The sequence below is a fragment of the Tachysurus fulvidraco genome, chromosome 1 (genome assembly GCF_022655615.1).
Source record: "Tachysurus fulvidraco isolate hzauxx_2018 chromosome 1, HZAU_PFXX_2.0, whole genome shotgun sequence".
Lineage (NCBI taxonomy): Eukaryota > Metazoa > Chordata > Actinopteri > Siluriformes > Bagridae > Tachysurus > Tachysurus fulvidraco.
In genome coordinates, this window is record NC_062518.1 from 18,008,060 (window position 1) to 18,033,792 (window position 25,733).

General features: G+C 44.6%; 4 protein-coding genes across 7 annotated transcripts; 2 read left to right on the forward strand and 2 right to left on the reverse strand.

Moving 5' to 3' along the window:
- Nucleotides 1-5,816, forward strand: ifi44c2 (interferon induced protein 44c2). 2 transcript variants are annotated; one of them, XM_027153500.2, is made up of 8 exons: nt 1-139; nt 778-1,276; nt 1,357-1,408; nt 1,765-1,960; nt 2,096-2,242; nt 3,921-4,092; nt 5,188-5,288; nt 5,469-5,816. In XM_027153500.2, the coding sequence occupies exons 2-8, from the start codon at nt 790-792 to the stop codon at nt 5,643-5,645; spliced, it is 1,332 nt and encodes a 443-aa protein (XP_027009301.2). In that variant the 5' UTR covers nt 1-139; nt 778-789; the 3' UTR covers nt 5,646-5,816. The 2 variants fall into 2 exon arrangements, with proteins under 2 accessions (XP_027009301.2, XP_047671497.1); XM_047815541.1 differs by lacking the exons at nt 778-1,276; nt 1,357-1,408 and having other exon boundaries at nt 21-139.
- Nucleotides 3,848-25,288, reverse strand: pex19 (peroxisomal biogenesis factor 19). 3 transcript variants are annotated; one of them, XM_047815547.1, is made up of 10 exons: nt 25,139-25,288; nt 24,444-24,526; nt 24,086-24,248; nt 23,895-23,980; nt 23,587-23,760; nt 23,024-23,182; nt 22,896-22,940; nt 22,711-22,810; nt 17,591-17,605; nt 3,848-3,906 (listed from the first exon to the last, which is right to left on the reverse strand). In XM_047815547.1, exons 1-8 carry the CDS (start codon nt 25,197-25,199, stop codon nt 22,733-22,735), a joined length of 849 nt encoding a protein of 282 aa, XP_047671503.1. In that variant the 5' UTR covers nt 25,200-25,288; the 3' UTR covers nt 3,848-3,906; nt 17,591-17,605; nt 22,711-22,732. The 3 variants fall into 3 exon arrangements, with proteins under 3 accessions (XP_047671503.1, XP_047671504.1, XP_027009349.1); XM_047815548.1 differs by lacking the exon at nt 3,848-3,906 and having other exon boundaries at nt 17,587-17,605; nt 22,707-22,810; XM_027153548.2 differs by lacking the exons at nt 3,848-3,906; nt 17,591-17,605 and having other exon boundaries at nt 22,018-22,810.
- On the forward strand, nt 7,237-9,029 carry apoda.1 (apolipoprotein Da, duplicate 1). The gene is made up of 5 exons (XM_027153549.2): nt 7,237-7,345; nt 7,780-7,904; nt 8,044-8,165; nt 8,295-8,380; nt 8,561-9,029. The coding sequence occupies exons 2-5, from the start codon at nt 7,785-7,787 to the stop codon at nt 8,794-8,796; spliced, it is 564 nt and encodes a 187-aa protein (XP_027009350.1). The 5' UTR covers nt 7,237-7,345; nt 7,780-7,784; the 3' UTR covers nt 8,797-9,029.
- Nucleotides 9,357-21,774, reverse strand: copa (COPI coat complex subunit alpha). The gene is made up of 29 exons (XM_027153547.2): nt 21,606-21,774; nt 19,211-19,324; nt 18,996-19,069; nt 18,837-18,917; nt 18,533-18,609; nt 18,330-18,439; nt 16,154-16,263; nt 15,820-15,919; nt 15,497-15,715; nt 15,233-15,383; nt 14,976-15,042; nt 14,282-14,357; nt 14,060-14,142; nt 13,732-13,957; nt 13,482-13,620; nt 13,235-13,397; nt 12,978-13,124; nt 12,712-12,901; nt 12,532-12,627; nt 12,275-12,363; nt 12,044-12,167; nt 11,779-11,868; nt 11,571-11,677; nt 11,282-11,431; nt 10,843-11,187; nt 10,575-10,685; nt 10,288-10,449; nt 9,951-10,145; nt 9,357-9,682 (listed from the first exon to the last, which is right to left on the reverse strand). Exons 1-29 carry the CDS (start codon nt 21,643-21,645, stop codon nt 9,623-9,625), a joined length of 3,696 nt encoding a protein of 1,231 aa, XP_027009348.1. The 5' UTR covers nt 21,646-21,774; the 3' UTR covers nt 9,357-9,622.
- Nucleotides 25,289-25,733: the final 445 nt, after the last annotated feature.

Consider the following 25,733-nt stretch of genomic DNA (forward strand, 5'->3'; position numbering starts at 1 on the left):
GAACAGTCACAGGGTGTGTCACAGATGATAAAGGGATGTGGTCATGTGACTGTAAAACAGAAGTGAAAGTGTTTCTGCTCTCATTTCCCTCATTGTCTTCCACTGCTGTGAGGAAAGAGACCGAGCTGTGGTGTGAAAGGTAGAATGATCCACTACACATGGTGTAGAAGCTCAAGGCTAATAAATAATACAGGCTTTTTTCAGCCTTGACCTTCTACATCATTCCTGTCTGTCTTACATTTCAATTTGAGTGGTCTGTCTGTCTGTCTGTCTGTCTGCCTGTGTGTCTGATTGTGTGTCTGTCTGTGTGTCTGTCTGTGTGCCTGTCCGTCTGCCTGTGTGTCTGCCTATCTGTCTGCCTTTGTGTCTGTCTGTCTTTCTGCCTGTATGTCTGCCTGTCTGTGTGTCTGCCTATCTGCTTGTCTGTCTGTCTGTCTGTCTGTCTGTCTGTCTGTCTGTGTGTCTACCTGTGTGCCTCTCCCTGTGTTAAGTAGGCATGTTCTTAAGCCAATTCTTTGTTCTCATCCAGAGACACAAATCAACTGTGTGGCTGTGTGTAACTGTGTGTGACTGTGTAACTGTAACTGTGTGTGACTATGTAACTGTGTGCAACATTGTGTGTAACTGTGTGTAGGTATGTGTGACTGTGTGTAACTATGTGCAACGTTGTGTGTGACTGTGTGTCTTTTTTTGTAACTGTGTGTAACTGTGTGTGACTGTATTTAAGCACATGCTACAGTATGTAGCAGCATGTAAGCGTACGTTGTCTTTGTCCAGTTCCAGATCTCCATGATGAGTGTGATTAAATCCCATATGTCCAAGCAGCAGGAGATGAAGCTGTGTTCTCTCCTCGGTCAAGCTAAACTCAGTCTGTTGTTCAAGGCCAGCGTGCACGGCTTCAACGGCTACAGCTTCCACCAGAAGTGCGATCATCAGGGTCCCACCGTCACTGTGGCCTATAATAACTCGGGCTACATCTTTGGGGCATACACCAGTAAAGATTACGCTCAGACAGGGCAGAATATTGCTGATGATAAAGCCTTCCTGTTCAGCTTCAATGCTCGTGATGTGGATAAAGCTCCTCTGCGTGTGGTGAGCACAGAAGCACAGAGAGCATTCACTGATGGAACCACTGGTCCTAATTACATCTCCTTGCTTTTTATGTACAATGACACCCCCACCATGTACAGCAACCCAGACACGTATATTTTTAACCAAGTGGAGATGCACGGCAATGACCTACAGCTGGCCGAGTGTGAGGTGTACCGAGTGGAGGGTGAGATTCATTTCAGTTCAGAGTGTAAAGCACAAACGGTACATGTGAACACATGGACATTAGTGTTGATTTCTCTGCAGAGTTTGGATCTCTCATGGAGAAGCCATGGAGGAACATCGAGTGGAGTTTGGAGTAAGAAAAAGTGCTTTTTCAACACATCTTTATGTGTTCAGCAGCTTCCACCATGACGGAACTGGTTCCGCTGGACTAGAACTGAGGAAGTGATGTTCTGAACTGCGAGGGTTATTTTGGGGAGTTCTAAACAGATCGTTAAACAAAATTCCACTGTGAATGAATTGCTCATTAAAGATTAGATTAACTTTGATCATCAGGGGGAACTTCTTCCTCTGGTCTGGTCACTTCAGTCTCCTATGTTTCCCATAATGATGTTCAGCTACGTGTTAGTGATGGTGGTGCTGTCGAACTCTCAGGTATAAAGATGCTTCATGTGTCTGAGTGTGGAGTTTAACTGTAATAACTGTGTGCAGGACGAGGCAGTCTCTGATAGATGTCATCTCACACTGGACTCCGAGTGTGAGCTCAGTGCAGAAAGCTCGTGTGTTGCTTGTGGGTGCTGTGGGTGCAGGAAAAACCAGCTTCTTCACTTCGCTTAATTCTGTGTTTAAAGGCCATGTGAGCTTCCGGGCCAACACCGGCACCGCAGGCACCAGCCTCACCACACAGGTAACTCTAACATCACTGAAAAACTTCATGACTTTTTATTACAGAGCAGCTGATGACAATGGTGTGTGTGTGTGTGTGTGTGTGTGTGTGTGTGTGTGTGTGTGTGTGTGTGTGTGTGTGTGTGTGTGTGTGTAGTTCCGTATGTACTCCATTAAGGTGAATAGTAAGTTCCTGCCCCTCATGCTGTGTGACAGTATGGGACTGGAGGAGGGACTTAACGCTGGACTGGACATTGATGACTTCACCAACATTTTAAAGGGACACATTCAGGACAAATACCAGGTGGAGCTGAAGATTATAATCATACTTCATTTTAGTGTTAATGCATGAAAACTGCAGTGTATAGTTGTGTAGTTGGTATAAATTTGGATCCTGTGGGACTTTTGCAATCGATGCTGTAGTTCAAAGGTCACTAACAGGCGGACCGCGGTCCGGACCTAAAAGCTGCCCGGACCTACAGCCTAAACAAAAGGTTATGATGTAAACCTTGACGGGGGGCTACTACTTTGACACTGCGTCTCAAGATATGAGAGAGAATTAGAGTAAAGTTACACAGGAAAGAAAGATAGCGATACACGTAGAAAACAAAGGGAGAGAAATAGACAAGTGACACGGAGAAAGGGAGAATAAAGAACAAATGGCGCTCTCCAAAAGAAGAAAAGTGTACAGCAAAAACATTTACACCAGAATGGACAGACTCATTTCTGTTCATACTAAACCAGTGTGTGTCATATGTACAGAAACTGGGGCACTTATTAAAAGTGACAATGTGAAACACATTATGAGACAAAACAAAGGTTTTGAACAAACATATCCACTCAAATCTGAAGACAGTGTCCCTGAGACAGCTCCCAGGTCTGAGGACAGTAGCCCTAAACATCCTGACCATGTTTGGCTCTACATACAACTGTGAGGCAGCTTTCTCTACAATGAACATAATCCAAACTAAATATGGTTCCACACTAATGAGCACCTCTATATGTGTATGAGAACGGCCCTGACTCCATTCAAGCCCAGGTTTAACCCTAACCCAAGCCCAGGTTTACCCAAGCCCAGGTTTAACCCTAACCCAAGCCCAGGTTTACCCAAGCCCAGGTTTAACCCTAACCCAAGCCCAGGTTTAACCCTAACCCAAGCCCAGGTTTAACCCTAACCCAAGCCCAGGTTTACCCAAGCCCAGGTTTAACCCTAACCCAAGCCCAGGTTTAACCCTAACCCAAGCCCAGGTTTAACCCTAACACTAACCCAAGCCCAGGTTTAACCCTAACACTAACCCAAGCCCAGGTTTAACCCTAACACTAACCCAAGCCCAGGTTTAACCCTAACACTAACCCAAGCCCAGGTTTAACACTAACCCAAGCCCAGGTTTAACCCTAACACTAACCCAAGCCAAGCTAGAGCTCAGTTGTCTCATTGAGATATAAAGGGGAAAGTTAAGCACTTTATTTAAATATACAAAATTTTCACATTTTATTTATTTTCTCTTATTTTGAAATGTAGCCCTACTTTTATTTATTTAATGACAGAACATTAAACATATCTACAATCATACATATGTTCAGTTCTATGTTACATGACAATAAATATTGTCAAAACGTTTTTGAATTGTACTGAATTTATATGAATTGACAGTCAGGTATTGATTGCTTGCAGATGTTAATACAACTAGTAGGGCACTTAAATATATGTCACACTAACTAGTGAGACATTATGGTCTTCTGTACCTTTGCTTCAAGAAATTTTCTCTTACCGGACCTCTTTACATTTTAGTTGAATACCTCTGTTATAGTTATATGTAGATCCAGTGGCTTCATGTTCAGACTCCTCAGAAGCATCTTACAGTTTATTAATGACCCTAATTAATGTAATTAATGTCAGAATTCTCTCTCTCTCTCTCTCTCTCTCTCTCTCTCTCTCTCTCACACACACACACACACACACACTCTCTCACTCTCTCCAGTTTAATCCATCAGTTCCTCTCCAACCGGACTCTCCTTATTTTTGTAAAACCCCGACTATAAAGGAACAGATCCACACTGTGGTGTATGTGATGGACGCCTGTAAGGTCACACTGCTGTCTGAAAAGATGATCGATAAACTGGCCGCTTTCCGCAGAAAAGCCAACCACATGGGTACACACACAAATATACACAAATACACACACACACACACACACACACACACACACACACACACACACACACACACACACACACACACACACACTGACCCTAGGTTTTTTAAAATACATTCCACCACCTTGGTGCCAGAACAGAAGATCAGAGGTGCAGTGTGAGGAGTGATGAGTGCTTTGAGGTAAGAGGGAGATGGTCTGTTTTTGGACAATCATCAGTGTTTAAATCTGATGTGTTCAGCTACAGGAGCCAGTGGAGGAACACAGCAGTGTGGTGGTTAGGCAGGTTAGGCAACTTAGGCAGGTTGAAGACAAGTCACACAGCTGCATTATGGATCATTTACAGAGGATGTGTTCATATGTAGACCTGACAGAGAGAGCTGCAGTAGTCCAGTGTTGACATGACAAGTGACTGAACAAGTACCTGAGCAGCCTGTGTGGGGAAAAATGACTGAATCCTTCTGATGTTGTAGAGAAGGAACCGACACGAGCGAGTCACATTAGGGACGTGTGAGGAAAAGGACAAATGATTGTCCATGTGTACCCCAAGGTTGTGAGCTGTGACTGAAGGGGAGATCAGATCGTTATGCAGGGATATTGTAAGATCATAACCTGGGGATGAATCATCTGATGATCAGCAGTTCAGTTTTGCTAGGATTGAGCTGTAACTGATGAGCAGTCATCCATGATGATATTTCTGTAAGACATACTGATATCCGAACAGAAGCTGTGGTATCTGAGGGTGGGAAAGAGAAGATAAGCAGCATGATTTAGCAGCATGTAGTTTCTCAGAGACAGTAGAGAATAGAAGATGTTGTGGAGCTTATGAGGGTCATGTGCCGAAGCTTCAAGCTTTTCCTTGTAGAAGGATGTCTTGGCAGAAGTCACATCTGAGGAGAACTTGGCCAGGAGGTATGGTAAGAGTCGAGATCTGCATCCACTTTCACTCAGATGATCTTAGCTCTCGTTGATTGTTGCGCAGCACATCTGAAAGTGTGTGTATATGTATGTGTGTTTACATGGGTGTGTGTGTGTGTGTGTGTGTGTGTGTGTGTGTGTGTGTGTGTGTGTGTGTGTGTGTGTGTGTGTGCAGGAATACCACAGATGGTTCTGTTGACCAAGGTGGATGAAGCATGTCGTGCCGTGGGAGAGGATCTGAAACACGTCTATCAGAGTCATTACATCTACAAGATGGTGAGTCAGATTTAGGAAAATTCTATTAATTTCTCTTTTAATTCTAAACTCAGTGAGTCGGTTTTTTCTGATGTTAGCGTGCTAGTTTACATGTAGTAAATGATCAGTCTGTACTGGAGCTCTAAGGTTTTTAACACACAACAATGACGCACCAAATAAATCTAATACTTGTGTGTTTAGATGCAAGAGGTGAGCGTACGTCTGGGTGTTTCACTCTCCGCTGTGGTTCCAGTGAAGAACTACAGCAAAGAGCTCGAGCTTGACCTGGACATTGACCTCACGCTGCTCAATGCTGTTGTGCAGATCACCAGAACCTCTGAAGCGTACTTTGAGGAATTCCCCTGTGAGGAAGAGTAGAGTCCAGAACGTGTCTGTGTACACTGCAGACTTTAGACTACTGTCATGTAACTAAACCTGCTTCAGGCTTCATAAGTGTGTGTGTTTACATCACATTTATTGTTTTACTTCCACTTCTACTGAATATAACTGACATAATCAGATGTCTGAAATAAAGATATTACAAAATGACAGATGTTTATTTTTGCTGTTGTTAACGTCAGTTGTAATAAACACCATAAATCACACGGCTTTGTATAAAAGTGACACTCTGATGGCACAATAACACATTGTACACCCTTTAGAAGATGTTATAGCACACGAGTTACTAAACTCACACTTAGTAACATTCACAGAATTCTTCAGTCAGACTTAAGGTCTGGAAATAGCGCTGGTTAATGTAGTAAATGACGGAACACTAGTCTCAGATCAGATTGTGGCTCTCTGCTTGAGGATGCTGGAGCTCTTGGACAGACACACTCTCCTGACTCTCTTTGTGTCCGACACTCTGCACTTTTCAGCTGTTTGTGAACATTAGCATATTAGCGTTCACAGCTATGGTGATAACACAAGGAAGGTTACATTAAACACAGACTTTACTATTCGATAGATAAAACAAACAACAACAAGTCAACCAGCAAATGTTCTCGTCATGATGGACACCTCCGCTGTGGAGCCTGACAGGACAAAACTCTCCATCTTTAATGTTTAACCCTAAAACACTAAGTGTGTATTAATGAGTTTAACTCCACAGCTCTGATCTCACCACCAGGGGCGGTTCTAGCCCTTCTTTAGGGTGGCTTCAGCCCCCTGTCTGTAATCTCAGCCACCCTAAAACTATAAGTATAATTTTTACTTTCATAAATAAACGATAAAAATAACGTTAAAATGCAGGACATGTCGTCGATGGGAAAGAAAATTATTTATCAGTTTGATCCAAGAGCGATTTTTTTACTTTGGTTTTACACGCGTGTGTTGTAGACTTTCATTAGTGTGTGTGAAAAAAGCAGTGAAATGTCACTATTCTTATTACAAGAGTTGTAGCACAAACACAATATTAATGCAATATCAATACTAAATAAAAATAACATTTATTGATTTGGTCTTTGTGAATATTAGTTTATTAATGACGTTATTCAGCGGACACCGTTTGTAGAGAATGCACACATGCATGAACTGATTTGATTCAAGACTGGCATCATTACATCATGCATAAAATTTTTGTGTCCACTTTTGCCATTTAATAATACCATAACTTTTGGCTTACTATGTAGTCATATAATATATAAAACTCTTCTTGTTTTAAATTCTCACTGAGGGCTAAAACCCCTAAAGATGAAACCCTAGAACTGCCCCCTGGTCACCACAATATTACTGAAGTAGATTATTGACTGGGTCTTTTTCATGAATCGAGTTTTGAAGAAAATGTTTATTAGATGACTTATTAAAACTGGATCTATTATTAACAATATCTCAATAAAAGGATAAAAGTTCGTTTTCTTTTAGTTTTTGAGTGAAAACCTCAGAGATTTGTGTTCATGTGCCTCGTTACCTCCTGACTTACATTTATCTAATGTTCTGCATCGTGTTGGTAATAAAGTGAACACAACGTCTCATATGTCACGGGTTTGGGGAGAGAGAGAGAGAGAGAGACAGACAGACAGACAGACAGAGAGAAACAGAGAGAGAGAAACAGAGAGACTCCTACAGAGCAGCTGCAGGTAAATCACCAACATTGTTAATAAAATATTTTTTTCTAATAAAATGTAAATATTAATGAATCCTACATCGTTTATTACGTCTGATTACATTGATCTGTTATCTGTTGCTTTAGACTCTAAAAGTGAAATGTTTAAAAGTGATTCTGTCTAAAACTACTCAGAAATATAGAAAAATACTACTATTATTATTATTATTATATTATTTTTATTATTATGAGGTTAAATCTGAACATAAAGTTGGGCAGCTGAATTTAATAAAAGCGCTTTAATCATCATCATATTAGTAATTGGAAACTTATTGAATTTGCCCAAATAAATCTAATATTATTTTGCAGTGATTGAGTGACAGTAACTGTGCAGCTTTACACAAATGCAGTGTGTGTGTGTGTGTGTGTGTGTGTGTGTGTGTGTGTGTGTGTGTGTGTGTTTTACAGGTAAGATGGAGGTACAGGTGTGTTTTGTGCTCTCATTGGTTACGGTGTTTGTGGTGGAGGCTCAGGTTCCTCACTGGGGGTCGTGTCCTGAACCCAGCACTCAGCCTGCCTTCAACCTCAAACAGGTACGAGTTCAATACCACACCTTCACTACTGCTGACTCACCTTGGTCTTAAACACACCTCTCTGTGTGTGTGTGTGTGTGTGTGTGTGTGTGTGTGTGTGTGTGTGTGTGTGTGTGTGTGTGTGTGTGTGTGTGTGTAGTTTATGGGTCGCTGGTTCGAGGTGGCTAAGCTCCCAGCACAGTTTGAGAAGGGCAGATGCATTGAGACGAACTTCACACTGATGACCGACACGTCAGCTCGTGTACAGAGCTCCGAGATCCTGTAAGAGTCTGCGTGTGTGTTAGTGTGTGTTGATCTAACTCTTTAATCTGTGTGCATTCAAGTCTTTCTGTGTAATAAACTGTAAGTGTGACGTTACTGACTGAAACTCACTCACTCACATCATTGTAGAAAAGGAGAAGTGAGAAGGATCGAAGGAACAGCTGTTATTGAAGACCAGAAGAACCCAGCAAAACTGAGCATCAGCTTTTCTTACAGTAACGAACACACACACAAGAACTGATCTAAGATGTCAGAACCACACTAAATGTACTTGGACCTTCACAATACAGAACCTAGAACCTTTGCCATGGAAACGAGAACCATGTCAGAGACGAGAGAGAGAGAGACAGGAGGGTTGCCAGATCCTCAGTAAGCTCTGTGTGTGTGTTTTGCAGTTCTTCCCTACACTCCGTACTGGATTCTCTACACCGATTACGTCCACTCGGCCGTGGTGTACTCGTGCACAGACGTTCTCAGGATCTTCCACGTGGACTTTGCATGGATATTGGGACGTAGCCGCACTCTGCCTGAGTCCACCATCCAGCGCGCTAAAGAGATCTTCATGAAGAACCGCATCGATGTGAGCCGCATGATGGCCAGCTCACAGTCAGACTGCTACAGAGCCACATAGAACCTGGTGTGTTTCAGTCCACTGTAGTGCTCCATCACTCACTATAATCACTAGAGCACTTTGGTTCACTATGTAATAATTTTACATCCACACTGATCTCTTCTTCTGCACTGAGTCACGTCCTCATCCTCACATACTGGCTGTGTGTGTGTGTGTTAGAATTAATAGTCACATGATGCCTGCACTTTCTAACTCACTGATCATGTATGAAACATAAAACACAATAAATTCCTCTAAACCACCATCACGCTGTGTTTCCTGCTATACTCTGCCCCCGTGTGGCGGATCAGAGAACTGCAGCTGATCAGAATCCAGATCTCTTAATTGAGTCAAGATGGAAGACTCGGTTTACAGTGAAGAGTCGACTCTCATGCTAAAGTGTGAAAAGGGTTGTGATATTTACTCTTGTTCTTATTTTGTTTACAGTCTTTCCTTCACAAATGAACAGAAGATTAAGTTGTGAGGAATTTAATAAAAATAAACAAAATATTTTAATCACAGATAAATAAGTAATAGAGCTGTAATGTGAATGAACCCAGTGAATCATTCAGAGAGTCACAGACAGGACACAAGAACAGCACACGGCTTTATTTCAGGCTTAAAGAGTTGAACACAGAAGTGGTGTGTGTGTGTGTGTGTGTGTGTGTGTGTGTGTGTGAGAGAGAGAGAGCTGCATAAAGCGAGCAGAACCAACACACATGCAACAGCGAGAAGCTCATAGCCTTTAGTTATAATATACTGTATGTTCTTATAATCTACATAGAGTTAGATTTACTTCTGTATCTATAGAAGTGTGTGTGTGTGTGTGTGTGTGTGTGTGTGTCCTTCAGCGGAACTGCAGAGGACTCACACGCAGCCCGATCACATCTTTACCAATCTCTGTCACCTAAAGAGAGACAGAACACGGAAGTGACATCACTGTAGATTCTGATAAAACAACCAATCAGAACTCATTAAAAAACAAGATAAAAAAATAAGCAAAGGAAGAAATGCCAGGAGTAGGAGAGAGAGGGAGATAGAGAGAGAGAGCAAAAAAAGAGAGTGTGAGAGAAAGAAAGAGCAAGAGAGAGAGAGAGAGAGAGAGAGAGAGAGAGAGAGAGAGAGAGAGAGAGAGAAGAACCCTTTGTGTGTGTGTGTGTGTGCGTGTCACTGACCTGTGTGACCCTGCACACTTGCCCTTTGTAAGTGGGGCAGTAGCAGGCCCCAGAGAGAGGGCACTTCTCCACAGGGCGCCCGCGATACAGAGGGGTAAAGGAGGCAGCACACAGGTCGAAGGGGTTGTGGGGGTCGTAGTTGAGCTGGTAGGCGTCAGTCAGGTTCTTCTCACACGCCGCCAGGATCTTACGTGTCTGAAAGGAAACCAGTGCACGTGAGGCCGTGTCCCAAATCACACATCAGAGGTAGAGTCACCAAACATTATCTGTCTATCCACTGGTAATGTTAAACAGAGCTAGAAGGCTGTGGGTGGTTGTTATGGCAACCAAGCCTCACCTGTTGGGCCACCTCGGGCTTGGGTCCGAGCTCGAGCAGGCGGCGTGCGAACCCTGCGGCAGTCTTAAAGTTTTTCAGTTTGAAGAAGAGGTTGAGCGCCGTGCGTAACACCAACACCATGTGGACCGGCTGCAGGTTACAGTGTGTGAAATACGCCGCCATCTACACACACACACGCACGCACACGCACACACACACCGTCCGTACGTTTATTCTTCTGAAATATTTGTGACTTAAAGCATAAACATTCATCTACCATGAGAAGGGGGGTGTTATGACATCATTACCTCACACTGTCTCTTCTGTTGCTCCAGCGTCTCTTTAGGAAGCCTCTTCCTCTCGGTTTCCATGGTGAGACCCACAATGTACTCTTTACAGATAGTGATCAACTGCTGGGCCTAGCAGTCACACACACACACACACACACACACACACACACACACACACACACACACACACACACACACACAGGGGTGAGTGAGATAGAACACTGGGGCATTAACAGTGTAAAGGACATAGCAGCATTAAGGGTGTTAGGGGCATTAGGGGCGCTACCTCAGCAATCTCCTGTTTGTTGTCGAGCACCAGCAGGGGGACAGACAGCAGGATGCTCCTGAACTTGTCGACAGCCTCGTCAAAGCGCCCCGCGGTGGTCATCTGGTAGCACTGCTGTAGGCGAGCGATGAGGTCACGCAGGTGCAGCCCCACTGCCGGGACGCCACCCTTCTGCCCGTCTCGCTGCCTCCTGCCCTCTGCCGTGCCCCCGTCCCTCAAAGGGTGTGAGAAGAGACAGGGCAGAGACGGAAGCCCCACGTAGGACACGCGTCCCCGTGAGTACGCCTGCATGAAGAGGGGCTTCAGTGGCTCGAAGCAGACCACGCCCACTTGATCGTGCAGCAGCTGTGTGGGCGGAGTCAGAGAGGGAGAGAGTTCTCACTGCTGGTTTGGAAAGAGTACGATGGCGTTAAGTAACATTTATGTTAAAAGTCTTTACCCTCATGGCTGTCTCGAAGGATCCGGCCAGGATGTGATCAACCGGCAACTGGGAGTTGTTACACCACATCTGGGTGGGGCTAATGCCTTTAGTGGGCGGGACAAAGAAGCCTTCACCTTCAGCACCGCCCCCAGCACCAGCTGGCACATCCTATTGGTCCAAACGGAGGGAATAAAAAGATGCAATCATAAAAATCAGAAAATGATCAAACAAAAATAAATACAAAGGAAAGGCTGACGGGTGTGAAGCTCTGTGTGTGTGTGTGTGTGTGTAAGAAGTGTGTATTGACCAGTTCAGGTGGAAGGTCCAGATCTTCCTCCACCTCCCATCCTCCTCCTTCCTCCTTCCCAAGAGCTCCTTCATCACCCAGACCCTCCTGAGCATCCATAAAGCCATCTGCAGCACAGCAAGGACAAATTAACAACACAAAAGTACACAAGTGCAAACGTTGTGTGTGAGTGTGTGTGTGTGTGTGGGAGAGAGAAAGAGAGACGGACCTTCGTCCAGGTGGAGCTCTGCATCTTCACCCCATCCTTCTCCTCCAGGAGTGTCCATGTCCAGATCGGCTGCCATCTGACCTGCTCTCCCTGTAAGAGGAGCGATTAGAAGAACACACACATCAGGATGTTGTTCACAGGACACAGGACAGAGACACACAGAGACACAGGACACAGACACACAGAGACACACACACAGACACACAGAGACACAGTCACAGAGAGATACAGACACAGACACACAGAACATGTGACCTGAGCCGACCTTTAGCAGCGATGGCGCCCTCAAAGAAGCCCTTAGAGACGGTGAGCAGGGGCCAATTTGTGTCCAGGGGATTGATGGGAGGGGGGGGCTGAAGCAGCTCAGCGTTCGGGTCTACCTCTGGGATCTACACACACACACACGGTTTGTTTTCACACTGCACATTGTTGAACACTGTGTGTGTGTGTGTGCATGTGTATGTGTGTGCGCGCATGTGTGTGTAATAATGTTTACCATCTCCTTCTCCAGGTCAAAGGTTTCTTTGAGTGCTTCTGCCTCCTCGTCCATGCCGTGTGTTGCTGCAGTCAAGTACGCCAAAGACTCTGTACACACACACACACACACACACACACACACACACACACACACACACCAGAATAGCAAGAAACACAAAACTGCATGCAAGTACATGAGTGTATATTGTGTGTACTATATTGGAGTGTATTAGCTTGTGTGCGTGTGTGCGTGTGCGTGTGTGTGTGTGTACTTACTCTGCCCACAGTTCTTGAGAATGCGCACTCTCTCGCTGACATCCCCCAGATACAGAGCTCCCTGATAATGTCCACTCATGTCCTTTCTGATCTCAGCTACACACACACACACACACACACAGTTACAGACACAGTACAAACTGCTAACATATCTCTCCAAGGCTTCTCAGACACACTCACCAATCTTCATCATCTTGCGGAGCTTGGCCAGGTTCCCAGTGATGAGGTAGAGGAAGGTGAGTTTGTCGAAGTTCTTGGTTCTCTGGTAGCACATCTCCACCACCTGGTGGTGTCCCTGCAGCAGAGCCGCCTCGCCCAGACGTTCCCAACAGCTCCGCTCGTCCAGAGCCTTGGCCGCCTCCAGCGCCACCTGCAGCACGTGGAAGGTTCTGTCAGTGTGTGTGTGTTCACAGTGAGCACACAAGACACCACCACATGTTCCTCACCTCGATGTTTCCACACTCCAGCGCCAGACTGAAGCGAGTTTTCTCATCCTTGACAAAGTGTAGCGCCACCTCTGGGTAGCCCTTCTTCTGCAGGTACGCAATGATAGACTGACCCACCAGCTTAGAGTTACGCACCATGTGCAGCACCTGAGGAATTATGGGTAAGTATTAATCTACAATCAGCATAAAGACTTCTCATCATATACACACTCCTCCCTGTGGGTGTGTCCCTAACCACAAGCCCTGGACACACTGACCTCTTCATATTTGCGGTTAACGAGTGCGAGTTTGAAGCGGTACTCGGTCGGGTCGATGTTGAGGACGCGAGGTCTGCACTCGCGATCCAGACAGTACACGCTATTGCCCCTCACACGGGTCACATAGATGGGCAGGTCCAGGGTGCGGATGATACCGTGATCACTGTGGGGAGGGAGGAGGGAGGGGGGTTAGTGTTATATGGAGGTGTAGGTTTGTCAGGTGAGAGACAGGCAGTGTGGGCGTTACCCTGAGGTGAGGGCGTATTTGATGTGGTTGGAGGTGGTGTAAATAAACACGCCGCTCTCGTCCCACGCACCGCTCTTCACGCGGATGTTCTCGTGAATGTTACACAGACTCTCTAACTTCCTGTTGCAGATCATAATGGCTGTAGAGACAGACGAGTGTTTTAGTATCACTAATACATCAGTGATGTCGACACACAGATCAACACATCATGACCACAGTGGGGTGAGCAGCAGTAATATCACTGCAGTACCGTGTTTGGCCAGTAGGGCGACATGGCTGGTGTCTGCGCTCCACACCACGTATTTGACTTTGGCGATTTTGACAGTAGCGAGCGAGCGCTTCTGCTGCACGTCGAACAACGTGACTCCGTCTGCGTCCCTCAGCAGTAAAGAACCTGTTCCTGCGTAGAAGATCTCCTCACAGCTCGGCACCTGCACCTTCTTCACAATCTCGTTCTTCAGGTTCTTTATAAGGAGCTATAGAGTGAATTTACACACACACACACACACACACACACGATTAGGAAGTGCGTGTGCTGCTGAAAGGGTGTGAACAGGAAGTGTGTACTGTGATCATACCGAGTGCATGCGGTCCAATACGGCAAAGCGATTGCGGGCCACCCACACGGCTGTGAGTCCTGATGAGCGCTTTCCCTCTGGGGCTAAAACACACACATTACTTAACACCTGAGGGGAACTGCAGTCAGTCAATAAATGTGTGTGTGTGTGTGTGTGTGTGTGTGTGTGTGTGTGTGTGTGTGTGTGTGTGTGTATGTGTGAGAGAGAAAGATCAGGGCTCACCGTCAGGGTTCTGTGAGTCGCTCTCTCGAGGGATGGAGTACAGATCATATGTGCTGTTCTCCAGATTAGTCGCCCTCTGAAAAACACAAGAGTGTGTTGAGTGTGTGTGAGTGTTAAATGTGTGTGTTAAGTGTGTGTGAGTGAGTGTTTGTGTGTTAAGTTTGTATGTGAGTGTTAAGTGTGTGTGTTAAGTGTATGTGTGAAGGGTGTTAAGTGTGTGTGTGAAGGGTGTTAAGTGTGTGTGTGAAGGGTGTGAGAGTGAGTGCTAAGTGTGCGTGTGTGTGAGTGTTAAGTGTGTGTGTCTGAGTGTGAGTTTTAAGTGAAATGGGCGTGTGTGAGTGTTAAGTGTGTGTGTGAGAGTGTGTGTTAAGTGTGTGAGTGTTAAGTGTGTGTGAGTGAGTGAAGTGTGTGTGAGTGAGTGAAGTGTGTGTGAGTGAGTGTTAAGTGTGTGTGTGTGTGTGTGTGTTAAGTGTGTGAGTGTTAAGTGTGTGTGTGAGTGTTAAGTGTGTGTGTAAGTGTTAAGTGTGTGTGAGTGAGTGTTAAGTGTGTGTGAGTGTGTGAGTGTTAAGTGTGTGTGAGTGAGTGTGTGTGAGTTTTAAGTGAGTGTGTGAGAGTGAGTGTTAAGTGTGTGTGTGTGTGTGTGTGAGTAAGTGTTAAGTGTGTGTGAGACATAAGAATGCTCAGGAACACGTACAGTACACAGCAGCACAGAGTTCTCAGCAGGATTGTATGACATACTGAACACAGGGAACTTGGAGCCGCTGTAAACAGAAGACACTAATTATTGTGGTGAACTTCATTTGTTCTTACACACTTTAATAGAATTAGGGGCGGAGCTTCATATTAATGAGCTTTGTGATGCCACTACATCAGTCACATGTCAGAATGATGAACTTCTCTAACTGCCACTAACTCTCGCATGCGCGCGCACACACACACACACACACACACCTGCGCAGCTGCATGACCGCTGTATCTTTGCTGCTGTTGAAATCGAGCTGACGCAGGAAGCGGTCCTTGACGTAATACAACATGTTCCCATAAACGGCGTAAGCAGGACGCTCACGCTCCAACTTAAACACCAACATCCCGCTGTCATGACCTGCACACACACACACACACACACACACACTTTAATACATGACAAGTACAAGAAAATCTGTTTTTCAGTTCCACTGACACGTGTGTGAGAGAGAGTGTGTGAGACACACACACCTGCAGCAAACAGGTTGAGGTTGGGATGAGCCCCCAACACCCAGAAGCGATCATGGTCCCTGCGGAAGGTCTGGACCCCGGTCCTCTTGGACATGTCCCACACACGGATGCTCTTATCCTCAGAGTTGGACAGGATGAGCTCTTGACGTGGGTGGAAGACGGCGCAGGATACGTTGTTGTAGTGCCCCCTGCAGGTGTCCAGCTCCCACGCCTTCGACTCTAAATAACAACAACATGATCATCATGGGCAGTGACACACACACACACACACACACACACACACACACACACACACACACACACACACACACACACACACTCACCGTTCATCCTCCAGATCTTCACCTGGCGATCATCAGCTCCACTCACAATCAGAGGCATGCTGGGATGAAACGCTGCCCAGTTCACCCCTCGATCATGACCCTGAGGGCAAAATTCATCATGATGTCATCAGTGGGTGGAGCCTGAATGTTCATTTACCTCCTTTATTCTGTCTGATCATCTTTATTTGATGCAGGAATAAACCATTACTGATCAGGGGGGTGTTTATTTACTCTAATGACCTGGAACTAGACCTTCCTGGGTACATTAGAGTCAGAACCCAACACAGTAACAGTATCATCATGATGATGATGATGAAGCTGCGATTATTCTGACCTCCAGTACATGTTTAACCACAGCGTCTGATGCTCCAAACAGATCCACACCAGTGATGCCACGCACTTCTGTATCCACAGCACCAGGAGAAAGGTTCTTCTTCCTCAAACCTGGAACCAATGTTTACAGACCGACGCATTAACATGCACACACACACACACACAGAGTAGACAAGAGAGAGAGGAATATTGTTATAACTGAAACAAGTGTACACACACACGTTTGTTGGGCTCACACTCACACACACACACACACACACACACACACACACACACACACACACACACACACACACACACACACACACACTCCGACTCTCATCCCACTGATGGCATCTGGAGTCTTTATTTCTGTCGTTAGTGGACGAAGACGCTGCATCAGCGTGTTTCTCCAAATTTATTACAGAAATGAAGTCATACGTGTGTGTGTGTGTGTGTGTGAGAGAGAGAGGGAGAGTATGAGAGAGAACCCTAACTAGTTATAAATGTGAGTGCTGTTCTAATTAACACACTGGTGATAAACAGTAACAGATGATGAAGAACGATGAAGCTGAGTGTTCAGGGTGGAGACATTATAAGTAGTAAGTTCACTAACCACATAAACGCCCCAGTGTTCAGGACAAAACCCTACGAGTGAGGATTTAATAAGGACACTAACTAGTGAGGAGCTTTAGTGTTGGGGACAGAGCCTCAAACACACACTGTGTACTGTGCACTCAGTGTCAGTGTGCACAGTACAGTGGTCTAGTGGTGTGTGTGTGTGTGTGTGTGTGTGTGTGTGTGTGTGTGTGCGTGCGTGTGAAAGCCCAACAAAGTAAAGGAGTGTGCAGCTGCAGTAAGAACCCGTGTGCAGGGCTGGATGTTTCTGTCAGGGGAGCGGGACAGTGCTGGGGTGGGGGTGGGGTAGATGGCTGGTGGGTGGGTACATGGGCAGGGTGATGGAGAGGGGAGGTGTAGGGGGGAGAGATGTAAACTGTGCTCCTGTGGGTCAGGGCAGGAGTGTTATACAGAGTGTGTGTTAGTGTGCAGTAACATGCAGTAACATGGTGTTGGGTTTAGTGTGATTAGTGTCCAACACCTGGTTCACAGCACAACCTGATAAACATCACTATTAACACCATCAGGACCCTTAGACATCACACAGTACAGAGTGTGTGTATGTGTGTGTGACTGCTGACTTGAAACAGTTACAGAGCAGCAGCTTGTCACACTGTAATTAGTTAGTGATTAATTATTTATTAATCAGATCACTAAACTGTGCACATGCACTAAGGTCAGGTCCACTTCCTGTTTCTGCTCTCACACGTACACACAAACTTCCTGTTTACTACAGAGGACATGCTGTGTGTGTGTGTGTAAAGGTTATAATGAAGGATTAATAACAGACAGATTAATATTATTAGTGATGATCATGTTAGAACCATGCAGAAAGAAACACCTCTCACACACACACCTCACACACACACACACACACACACACACACCTAGCCCCCCCATACACACACACCCCATACACACACACACACACCTCACCCCCCCCATACACACACACACACCATACACAAACACACACCCCCCATACACAAACACCCCCCCATACACACACACACTCCATGCGCACACACACCCCCATACACACACACACACCCCCCATACACACCCCCCCCCCATACACACACACACACCCCCCATACACACACCCCCCCCCCCCCCATCACACACACCCCACCCCCCAACACACACCACACACCCAAACCCCCACCCCCCCCCCCCCCCCCCCCCCCCACCCCACACCCCCACCACACCCACCCCCACAACCCCCCCCCCAACCCACACCCCCCACACCCCACACCCAGCCCCACCCACCCCAAACACCCACCCACCCCACCCCCCCCTCCTCACACACCCCCCCCCACCCCCCCACCCCCCCCCCACCCCCTACACCCACCCCCCATACACACACCCCATACACACACACACACCCACACACACACCCCATACACACACACACACACACACACCCCATACACACACACACAGGTGTTTCCAGAACAGAGCCCACAGAGATAATCACCTTTACATTCACCTACTCCCTTTCCCCTCCTCTCCACACTCCCCATCCCTCCATCCAGCACCACCCCCACCCCCACCCCAGTAGCGTTCCCACTCCTCCTTACCAGAGATATCCCACACCCGCACGGTCTGATCCAGACTGGCCGACACCACCAGGTCCTCTGATGGGTGGAACTGAGCACACATCACGTAGTGGTTATGACCTGTCAGGACACTGGGGGGAGGGGGAGGGAGAGAGAAGGAGTGTTAATGTGCTGTTAATAAACATCTAAACAAAACACACACACACACACACACACACACACACCAGACACAGGTCCGGGACTGCCAGTTCCACAAACGGATGGTCTGATCATCTGAGGCACTCAGGATCCATGGGTACTCCTGACCAGAGAGAGAGAGAGAGAGAGAGAGAGAGGGAGAGGGGGGGTGTTAGTCTATACTCTATTACATCTATACATTCATACAGTGTGTTTCTCATCAGCTTCTCTTACATTAACATTTCTATCTGCTCCATGTCAGGTCAACTAACCTGTCATGCATCTCCTCCATACTTGTCAGTCTGTCCTTCCTACATCTATGTGTGTGTGTGTGTGTGTGTGTGTACTCACATGATGGAAAAAGGTGGTACGAATGTAGTCCAGGTGTCCAAGCAGAGTGAAGAGACAACGACGGAGCTTATAGTTCCACACCTACACACACACACACACACAGAGGTTACCTCAGTCTGATTAACTCGGTCTGTTACACTGCAGTAGAATGAGGCTGACCTTTATTTTGTAATCATCTCCACCAGAGACAAACAGAGGCTGCTGCTTGTGGAAGTCGATCCCTCTCACCGGACCTGTCCAACACACACACACACACACACACACACACACACACACACACACACACACACACACACACACACACACACACTTATTAGACCATAAACACACACCCAGACAGAGCACTGAGAGATAAAACAGCAGCCATGTCTCACCATCATGCTCATCAAACTTATCGATGAGAGTGCACATGCGATAGTCCCACAGCTGGATGATGCCATTGTGCAGACTGGCCAGAATCCACGGCCGCTTCGGGTGGAAACTCAGCCCTACACACACACACACACACACACACACACACACACAGATGTGATGAAATCCTGACATGTTCCCTTCAGGCAGCACTAAAAGTTATTAAAAGTAAAAACTACATGTTTGTGTGTTTGTATAAAGGACTAGATGACGAACTTTAATAGTTTTGTGTTTTGTCCCCTAATAAACCTTTACAGCACTAATATGTGATATAGGAATCAGATACAAAATGAGACACCGCGCGCACACACACACACACACACACACACACACACACACACACACACACACACACACACACACACACACACTCTTCCAGAACAGAGCCCACAGAGATTTCACCTTTATATTCAGCACCTAAAAGACAACACTGCACTATATTATACTACACTACACAACACAACACTATATTATACTACACTACACTATATTATACTACACTACACTACACACACTACACTACACACTACACTATATTATACTACACTACACTACACACACTACACTACACACTACACTATATTATACTACACTACACTACACACACTACACTACACTACACACTACACTATATTATACTACACTACACACTACACTACATTATACTACACTACACTATATTATACTACACTACACTGCATTATACTATACTACACTACACATTACACTATATTATACTACACTACACTGCATTATACTATACTACACTACACTATATTATACTACACTACATACTACACTATATTATACTACACTACACACTGCACTATACTATACTACACTACACTCTACACTATACTATACTACACTACACTACACTCTACACTATATTATACTACACTACACACTACACTATATTATACTACACTACACACTGCACTATATTATACTACACTATATTATACTACACTACACGCTGCACTATATTATACTACACTACACTATATTATACTACACTACACACTACACTATATTATACTACACTACATTATACTATACTACATTATACTATACTACACTACACACTACACTATATTATACTACACTACACTATATTATACTACACTACACACTGCACTATATTATACTACACTACACACTGCACTATATTATACTACACTATATTATACTACACTACACGCTGCACTATATTATACTACACTACACTATATTATACTACACTACACTATATTATACTACACTACACACTACACTATATTATACTACACTACATTATACTATACTACACTACACACTACACTATATTATACTACACTACACACTGCACTATATTATACTACACTACACACTGCACTATATTATACTACACTATATTATACTACACTACACACTACACTATATTATGCTACACTACACTATATTATACTACACTACACTATACTACACTACACTACACAACACTATTATACTACACTACACTATATTATACTACACTACACAATGCACTATATTATACTACACTACACTGTACTACACTACACTATATTATACTACACTACACTATATTATACTACACTACACAATGCACTATATTATACTACACTACACTACATTATACTACACTACACTATACTACACTACACAACACTATTATACTACACTACACTGTACTACACTACACAATGCACTATATTATACTACACTACACTGTACTACACTACACACTACACTATATTATACTACACTACACTATATTATACTACACTACACAATGCACTATATTATACTACACTACACTATATTATACTACACTACACTATATTATACTACACTACACTATATTATACTACACTACACTACACTACACTATATTATACTACACTACGCTACATTATACTACACTACATTGTACTACACTACACTGTACTACACTACACACTACACTATATTATACTACACTACACTACACAATATTATACTACACTACACTATATTATACTGAACTACACACTACACTATATTACACTACACACTACACTATATTATACTACACTACACTATTATACTACAGTACACATCTTCTAAACAAGACGATGTTAAACATTATTGTAGCTACTAACCAAATATAACCCAACAGGCCGCACTTTACAAAGACTAACATATGCTTTTTTAATCTTTTCAGTTTGTTACAACACAAACTCACACTTTAAAGCAACATCTGTGTAAAATAAATGTACACAATATTGACTAAATTAGCACGTTAGCATGCTAACTCCGGCTAGTTGTGATCTAAATTAGCACGTTAGCATGCTAACTCCGGCTAGCTGTGTGAGTTACCTTTCACTCGAGCTGATTTGGTCTCGAATTTGGTTAACATCTCGTCAGTTCGGGTCCAATCCAACAGTCCAATCTAAAGACAAGTGTAGATTTGTGCAATAACTGCTCGGAGCTCCTGCTCAGCTGACACGTCAACTGAGACTCTGTGTTTCCGGTTCGGAGATCAATAAAGTTTTTGTTCAAAACGTGACGGAGAAACCTCCACGTCGCTGTGAAAGCAGTGGTGCGCATGCGCAGAGCCGAGACACACAAACCAAGTTTGTCATGTTGGAACAAAGTGATAATATTTCTGTTATTTGTGAAGCTTCGATGTGTAAAGTGTTCAGTACACATCATGTGTTCAGTGTGAGTTTTACTGCTGACTGTAATACACGTGTGTTAATCACAGGGGCAGAAACACACAACACAGGAGCGGAGTTACACACTAAGTTTAATAAAGCCAAACATTACACAGCAATTAATCACTTTTTATTAGCATTTACAGGAATACAATCTATCTGTTCCTCTCTCTCACACTCACACAAACTCACACCCCCATTCTCACACAAACACAAACTCTCCCTCACTCACACACACTCATACAAACACACTTACACACCATAACACAAACTCTCACACACACACAAACTCTCACTCACACAAACACACTCACTCACACAAACACACACACCCACACGCTCTCACACAAACTCTCACTCACTCGCTCACACACAAACTCACTCACTCACTCTCACACACACTAATATGATGAAGAGAAAACCGTTAAATTGAAAAATGATCAGATTTTACTCAGAAGTTCATTACAGGTGTACCTGCTTCAGGTAAGGGGCAGAGCTTACATAACAACTCATCACCACACGGTGCTCTGATTAGCATAGAATAACGGATTTGACCTGCATTAAGGTCTTAGATTTAATCACCCAACATCAGTTTAGCTGAAGTTAGCACACTTTAGCAAACCGCTGCCGGAGACGCAACACCAACGTTAGCTAAAATTAGTCACCAAATTTATTGTGTAAACTGATGTGAAGTGAATTATTTATTATTCTGTGTCATTAAAGGTGGTTTGTTTTTTATTAGTCTGTACACACTCATATACACACACAACATTATAATCATCTCTGTGGTCACATGATGGAGCACTGCTCTGCCCCCGCTACTCCAGGAAGATGAAGAGACTCTGGGTCAAAGTTCAGACCAGGGGGCTGATGGGAAACATGGAGCATAAAGACATGAGTTGCATCATGATGTGTGTGAGTGTGTGAGAGAGAGATATTTAAAGACACATACCGCTTCTCCAGCTAGTTCCTTCGGGGGGTGACCCAAATCCTGCAGCTTGATGAAAACACACACGCCGTTTTACACAAACACCATTATACACAAACACACACACAAGGACACGGGAACCTTCTCTGTACCTTCTGCATCAGCTCCAGAATGTTTTCAAAGTTGCTGTGTGTGTCTCCGTCTTGCTCAAACTGGCTGCAGATTTCTCCCATGATCCTGTGCTGCTGCTCGTACCGCTGGACGTCCTCAGCCGAGAGAGACTGTCTGTTACTGTCCAACCACTCAGGGTACTGCAGGGAGACATCAGACACACCAACACACAGTCAGACATTTAACATCCAATAAAGAGCACAGAATAGAGAAAAAACAGTGCAGGGACGAGCTGACATCATCATCACCATCATCATCATCCTCATTATTATCACCCTTATAGTTTAGCCAAGTTTAGGAGGGAAAGATGGGAGTCTATAAAGATGAAGATGGAGCCTGATGGGGCCTATGGAGCATGAGGAGAGTGGGCGGAGTCAGAAGGAAGGGGGCAGGGCTTGTTATAATTGACATAAGAAGCCAACTAGCTGAATTTTGATGCTCTAATGCTGTTTTAGACTCCATCATGTTACACCATCACAGTCAGGCACTGCTCCACCCCTGCCATAGACTCTGCCCCCAGTCCCTGACTCAGTGTGAAACTCACCTTCTCTGTGATCTCTTTGAGTGATGGATACAGCACATCTTTGGACAGAAGGTTTTTCATGATGGACTGCATGATGGGGAGGATATTCCCGTCTTCTCCGTCCCCTTCACTATTCTCATCCAATCCCAGCCCTTCTAATGTTTTAGCCAGATCCTCTTCGGCCAACCCGGTGGCCTGGTCACACACACACACACACACACACACACACACACACACACACACACACACACACACACACACACAAACTATTATTAATAAATTAATTGCAGGTGATCTGAAGGCTTTTGGAGCTCTGTGTGTTTTATTACCTGCAGATTATCTGCATTCTTGGCCAAACCGCTAAGCGTGTCTTTGAGGCAGGAAGCGAACTCTTGCTGTGACGCTGCATCAGTACCTGCATGTCATGATGTTAATAACATTACACCAGACGTACGTGGGTGTGTGTTTGTCATAATATTGTACAGTACACCACGATGAACTGTATGTTACAGTGACGTACCCACTTTCCCTGCGACCTCAGAGAGTTTGTGGAACTGCTGGATCAGCTCAGGTTCCTCCTGCGCAAGCTCGGTCATCGCTCTCTCCCACTCCTCCTTCGCCTGCTGAGCCATCTCTCCTTCAAACAGAGACTCAAAAAACTGACTGTCCTCCAGCAGAGGTGGCTACACACACACACACACACACACACACACACACACACACACACACACTCTCAGGTTAGGATTGAACTGATCTAAACTGATGGTGACAGACTGATGATGGACACTTAAGATTATGAGTTAATCACATTTATATATATAAATTAATCATCAGCTAAAAACTAGTGGTGAGAGACTGAGAATCACACTGAGGTTCACCTTCTGCCCTGCATTCGCTTCTGCACTGGGGGCTTCAGGGGGAGCACGAGAAACATTGGTCTTCTCAAAGTCATCCAGTGCACCTGAGAGAGGGAGATAAAGAGAGTGAGAGATAGAGAGAGCGAGAGAGAGAGAGAGAAAGACAGAGAGAGAGAGACAGACAGACACAAAGAGAGACAAAGAGACACAGACAGAGAGAGACAGACAGACCCACAGACACACACAGAGAGACAGACAGACAGACACACGCACACACACAGACATACACACAGAGACACACACACACAGACACAAACACACACACACACACACACACACACACACACACACACACACACACACACAGAGTAAAACATGTTTCAGCCTGAAGGTAAATAAAGTGAGACGATGTAATAAAGTTAAACACATCATCAGGATCATTTATATTAACACTTGTTCTTGAAGTTTAGACTGTAAAGCAGTACAGAGACACCAGGTTCCTGATGGACCACACAGTGACCCAGGAGACAGAGACAATGAGTCTTTAACACGTAATGTATTTAATACACAGTGATAATGAACTGCAGATGTTGTGGATCTTTATCTCTGTGTTTATTACAGTTTAAATCCCCTATAAACATCCAGCTGCTGATATGATCTGAAGTGTCAGAAGGTCTGAGCAGTAAAAAGACTTCAGGTGTGAACGCAAACCTTACTGTCCAATAATTCGTCCAGTTCTGCGTCTGTTCCTGTCGTGTGTTCAGACTGCGCAGCCATCTCGCTCTGCAATGACAAGCTGTCGCACAGTGATGACGTAGGACTCGAGTCGACCGGCTCCTCAGATTCCCTTCATGTTTTTCTGTATGTAGTTAAATATCCAGAAACTGTCCAGGAATTCTGTATTAGGGATATTTTATTAACCGTTGTCTGTTTTTAATTGTCGTCACTTCTGAAGGTGTCAGGGTAAAATCAGGGCAAACGACACCTGTAATTATACTCAACCGATTCTTTTAAGTTGTGAATCATTTAGTACGATACACTACAGTGATTCGAATCATTTTTCTCCAATTGTGTAGAATTTCATTTCTTGCTGATTTGTTTTATTGCTTATAAATAAAAAGCCAGGCACATTTATGAAAATGAAGTGTTATCTGCAGTGTGACACGTTTACTAAACCGTCTCATCTGTATATTGTGGTGTTTATTTCATTTTTCTGTCTAACTATCTGTATTTAAGGTACCAAATTACTCGTGTGTGTAAAAAAAACTCTTGGCCAGTAAACCTGATTGTAGTAGTAAGTAAAAAAAAGGA

Coding starts and splice junctions, on each gene's coding strand:
- ifi44c2 (XM_027153500.2), top strand. CDS start 790: ATGATGAGTGTGATTAAATCCCATATGTCCAAGCAGCAGGAGATGAAG. Junction 1,277..1,356: donor TGAGGTGTACCGAGTGGAGG/GTGAGATTCATT, acceptor ATTTCTCTGCAG/AGTTTGGATCTCTCATGGAG. Junction 4,093..5,187: donor CAGAAAAGCCAACCACATGG/GTACACACACAA, acceptor GTGTGTGTGCAG/GAATACCACAGATGGTTCTG.
- apoda.1 (XM_027153549.2), top strand. CDS start 7,785: ATGGAGGTACAGGTGTGTTTTGTGCTCTCATTGGTTACGGTGTTTGTG. Junction 7,905..8,043: donor CTGCCTTCAACCTCAAACAG/GTACGAGTTCAA, acceptor GTGTGTGTGTAG/TTTATGGGTCGCTGGTTCGA. Junction 8,166..8,294: donor GTACAGAGCTCCGAGATCCT/GTAAGAGTCTGC, acceptor ACATCATTGTAG/AAAAGGAGAAGTGAGAAGGA.
- copa (XM_027153547.2), bottom strand. CDS start 21,645: ATGTTAACCAAATTCGAGACCAAATCAGCTCGAGTGAAAG. Junction 14,358..14,975: donor ACTCTGTGCTGCTGTGTACT/GTACGTGTTCCT, acceptor TGTGTTTTTCAG/AGGGCGACTAATCTGGAGAA. Junction 13,125..13,234: donor TTAACCGCAAATATGAAGAG/GTCAGTGTGTCC, acceptor ATAATTCCTCAG/GTGCTGCACATGGTGCGTAA.
- pex19 (XM_047815547.1), bottom strand. CDS start 25,199: ATGGCTGCGCAGTCTGAACACACGACAGGAACAGACGCAGAACTGGAC. Junction 24,527..25,138: donor ACTGGACGAATTATTGGACA/GTAAGGTTTGCG, acceptor TCCCTCTCTCAG/GTGCACTGGATGACTTTGAG. Junction 22,941..23,023: donor TTCTGGAGCTGATGCAGAAG/GTACAGAGAAGG, acceptor GTTTTCATCAAG/CTGCAGGATTTGGGTCACCC.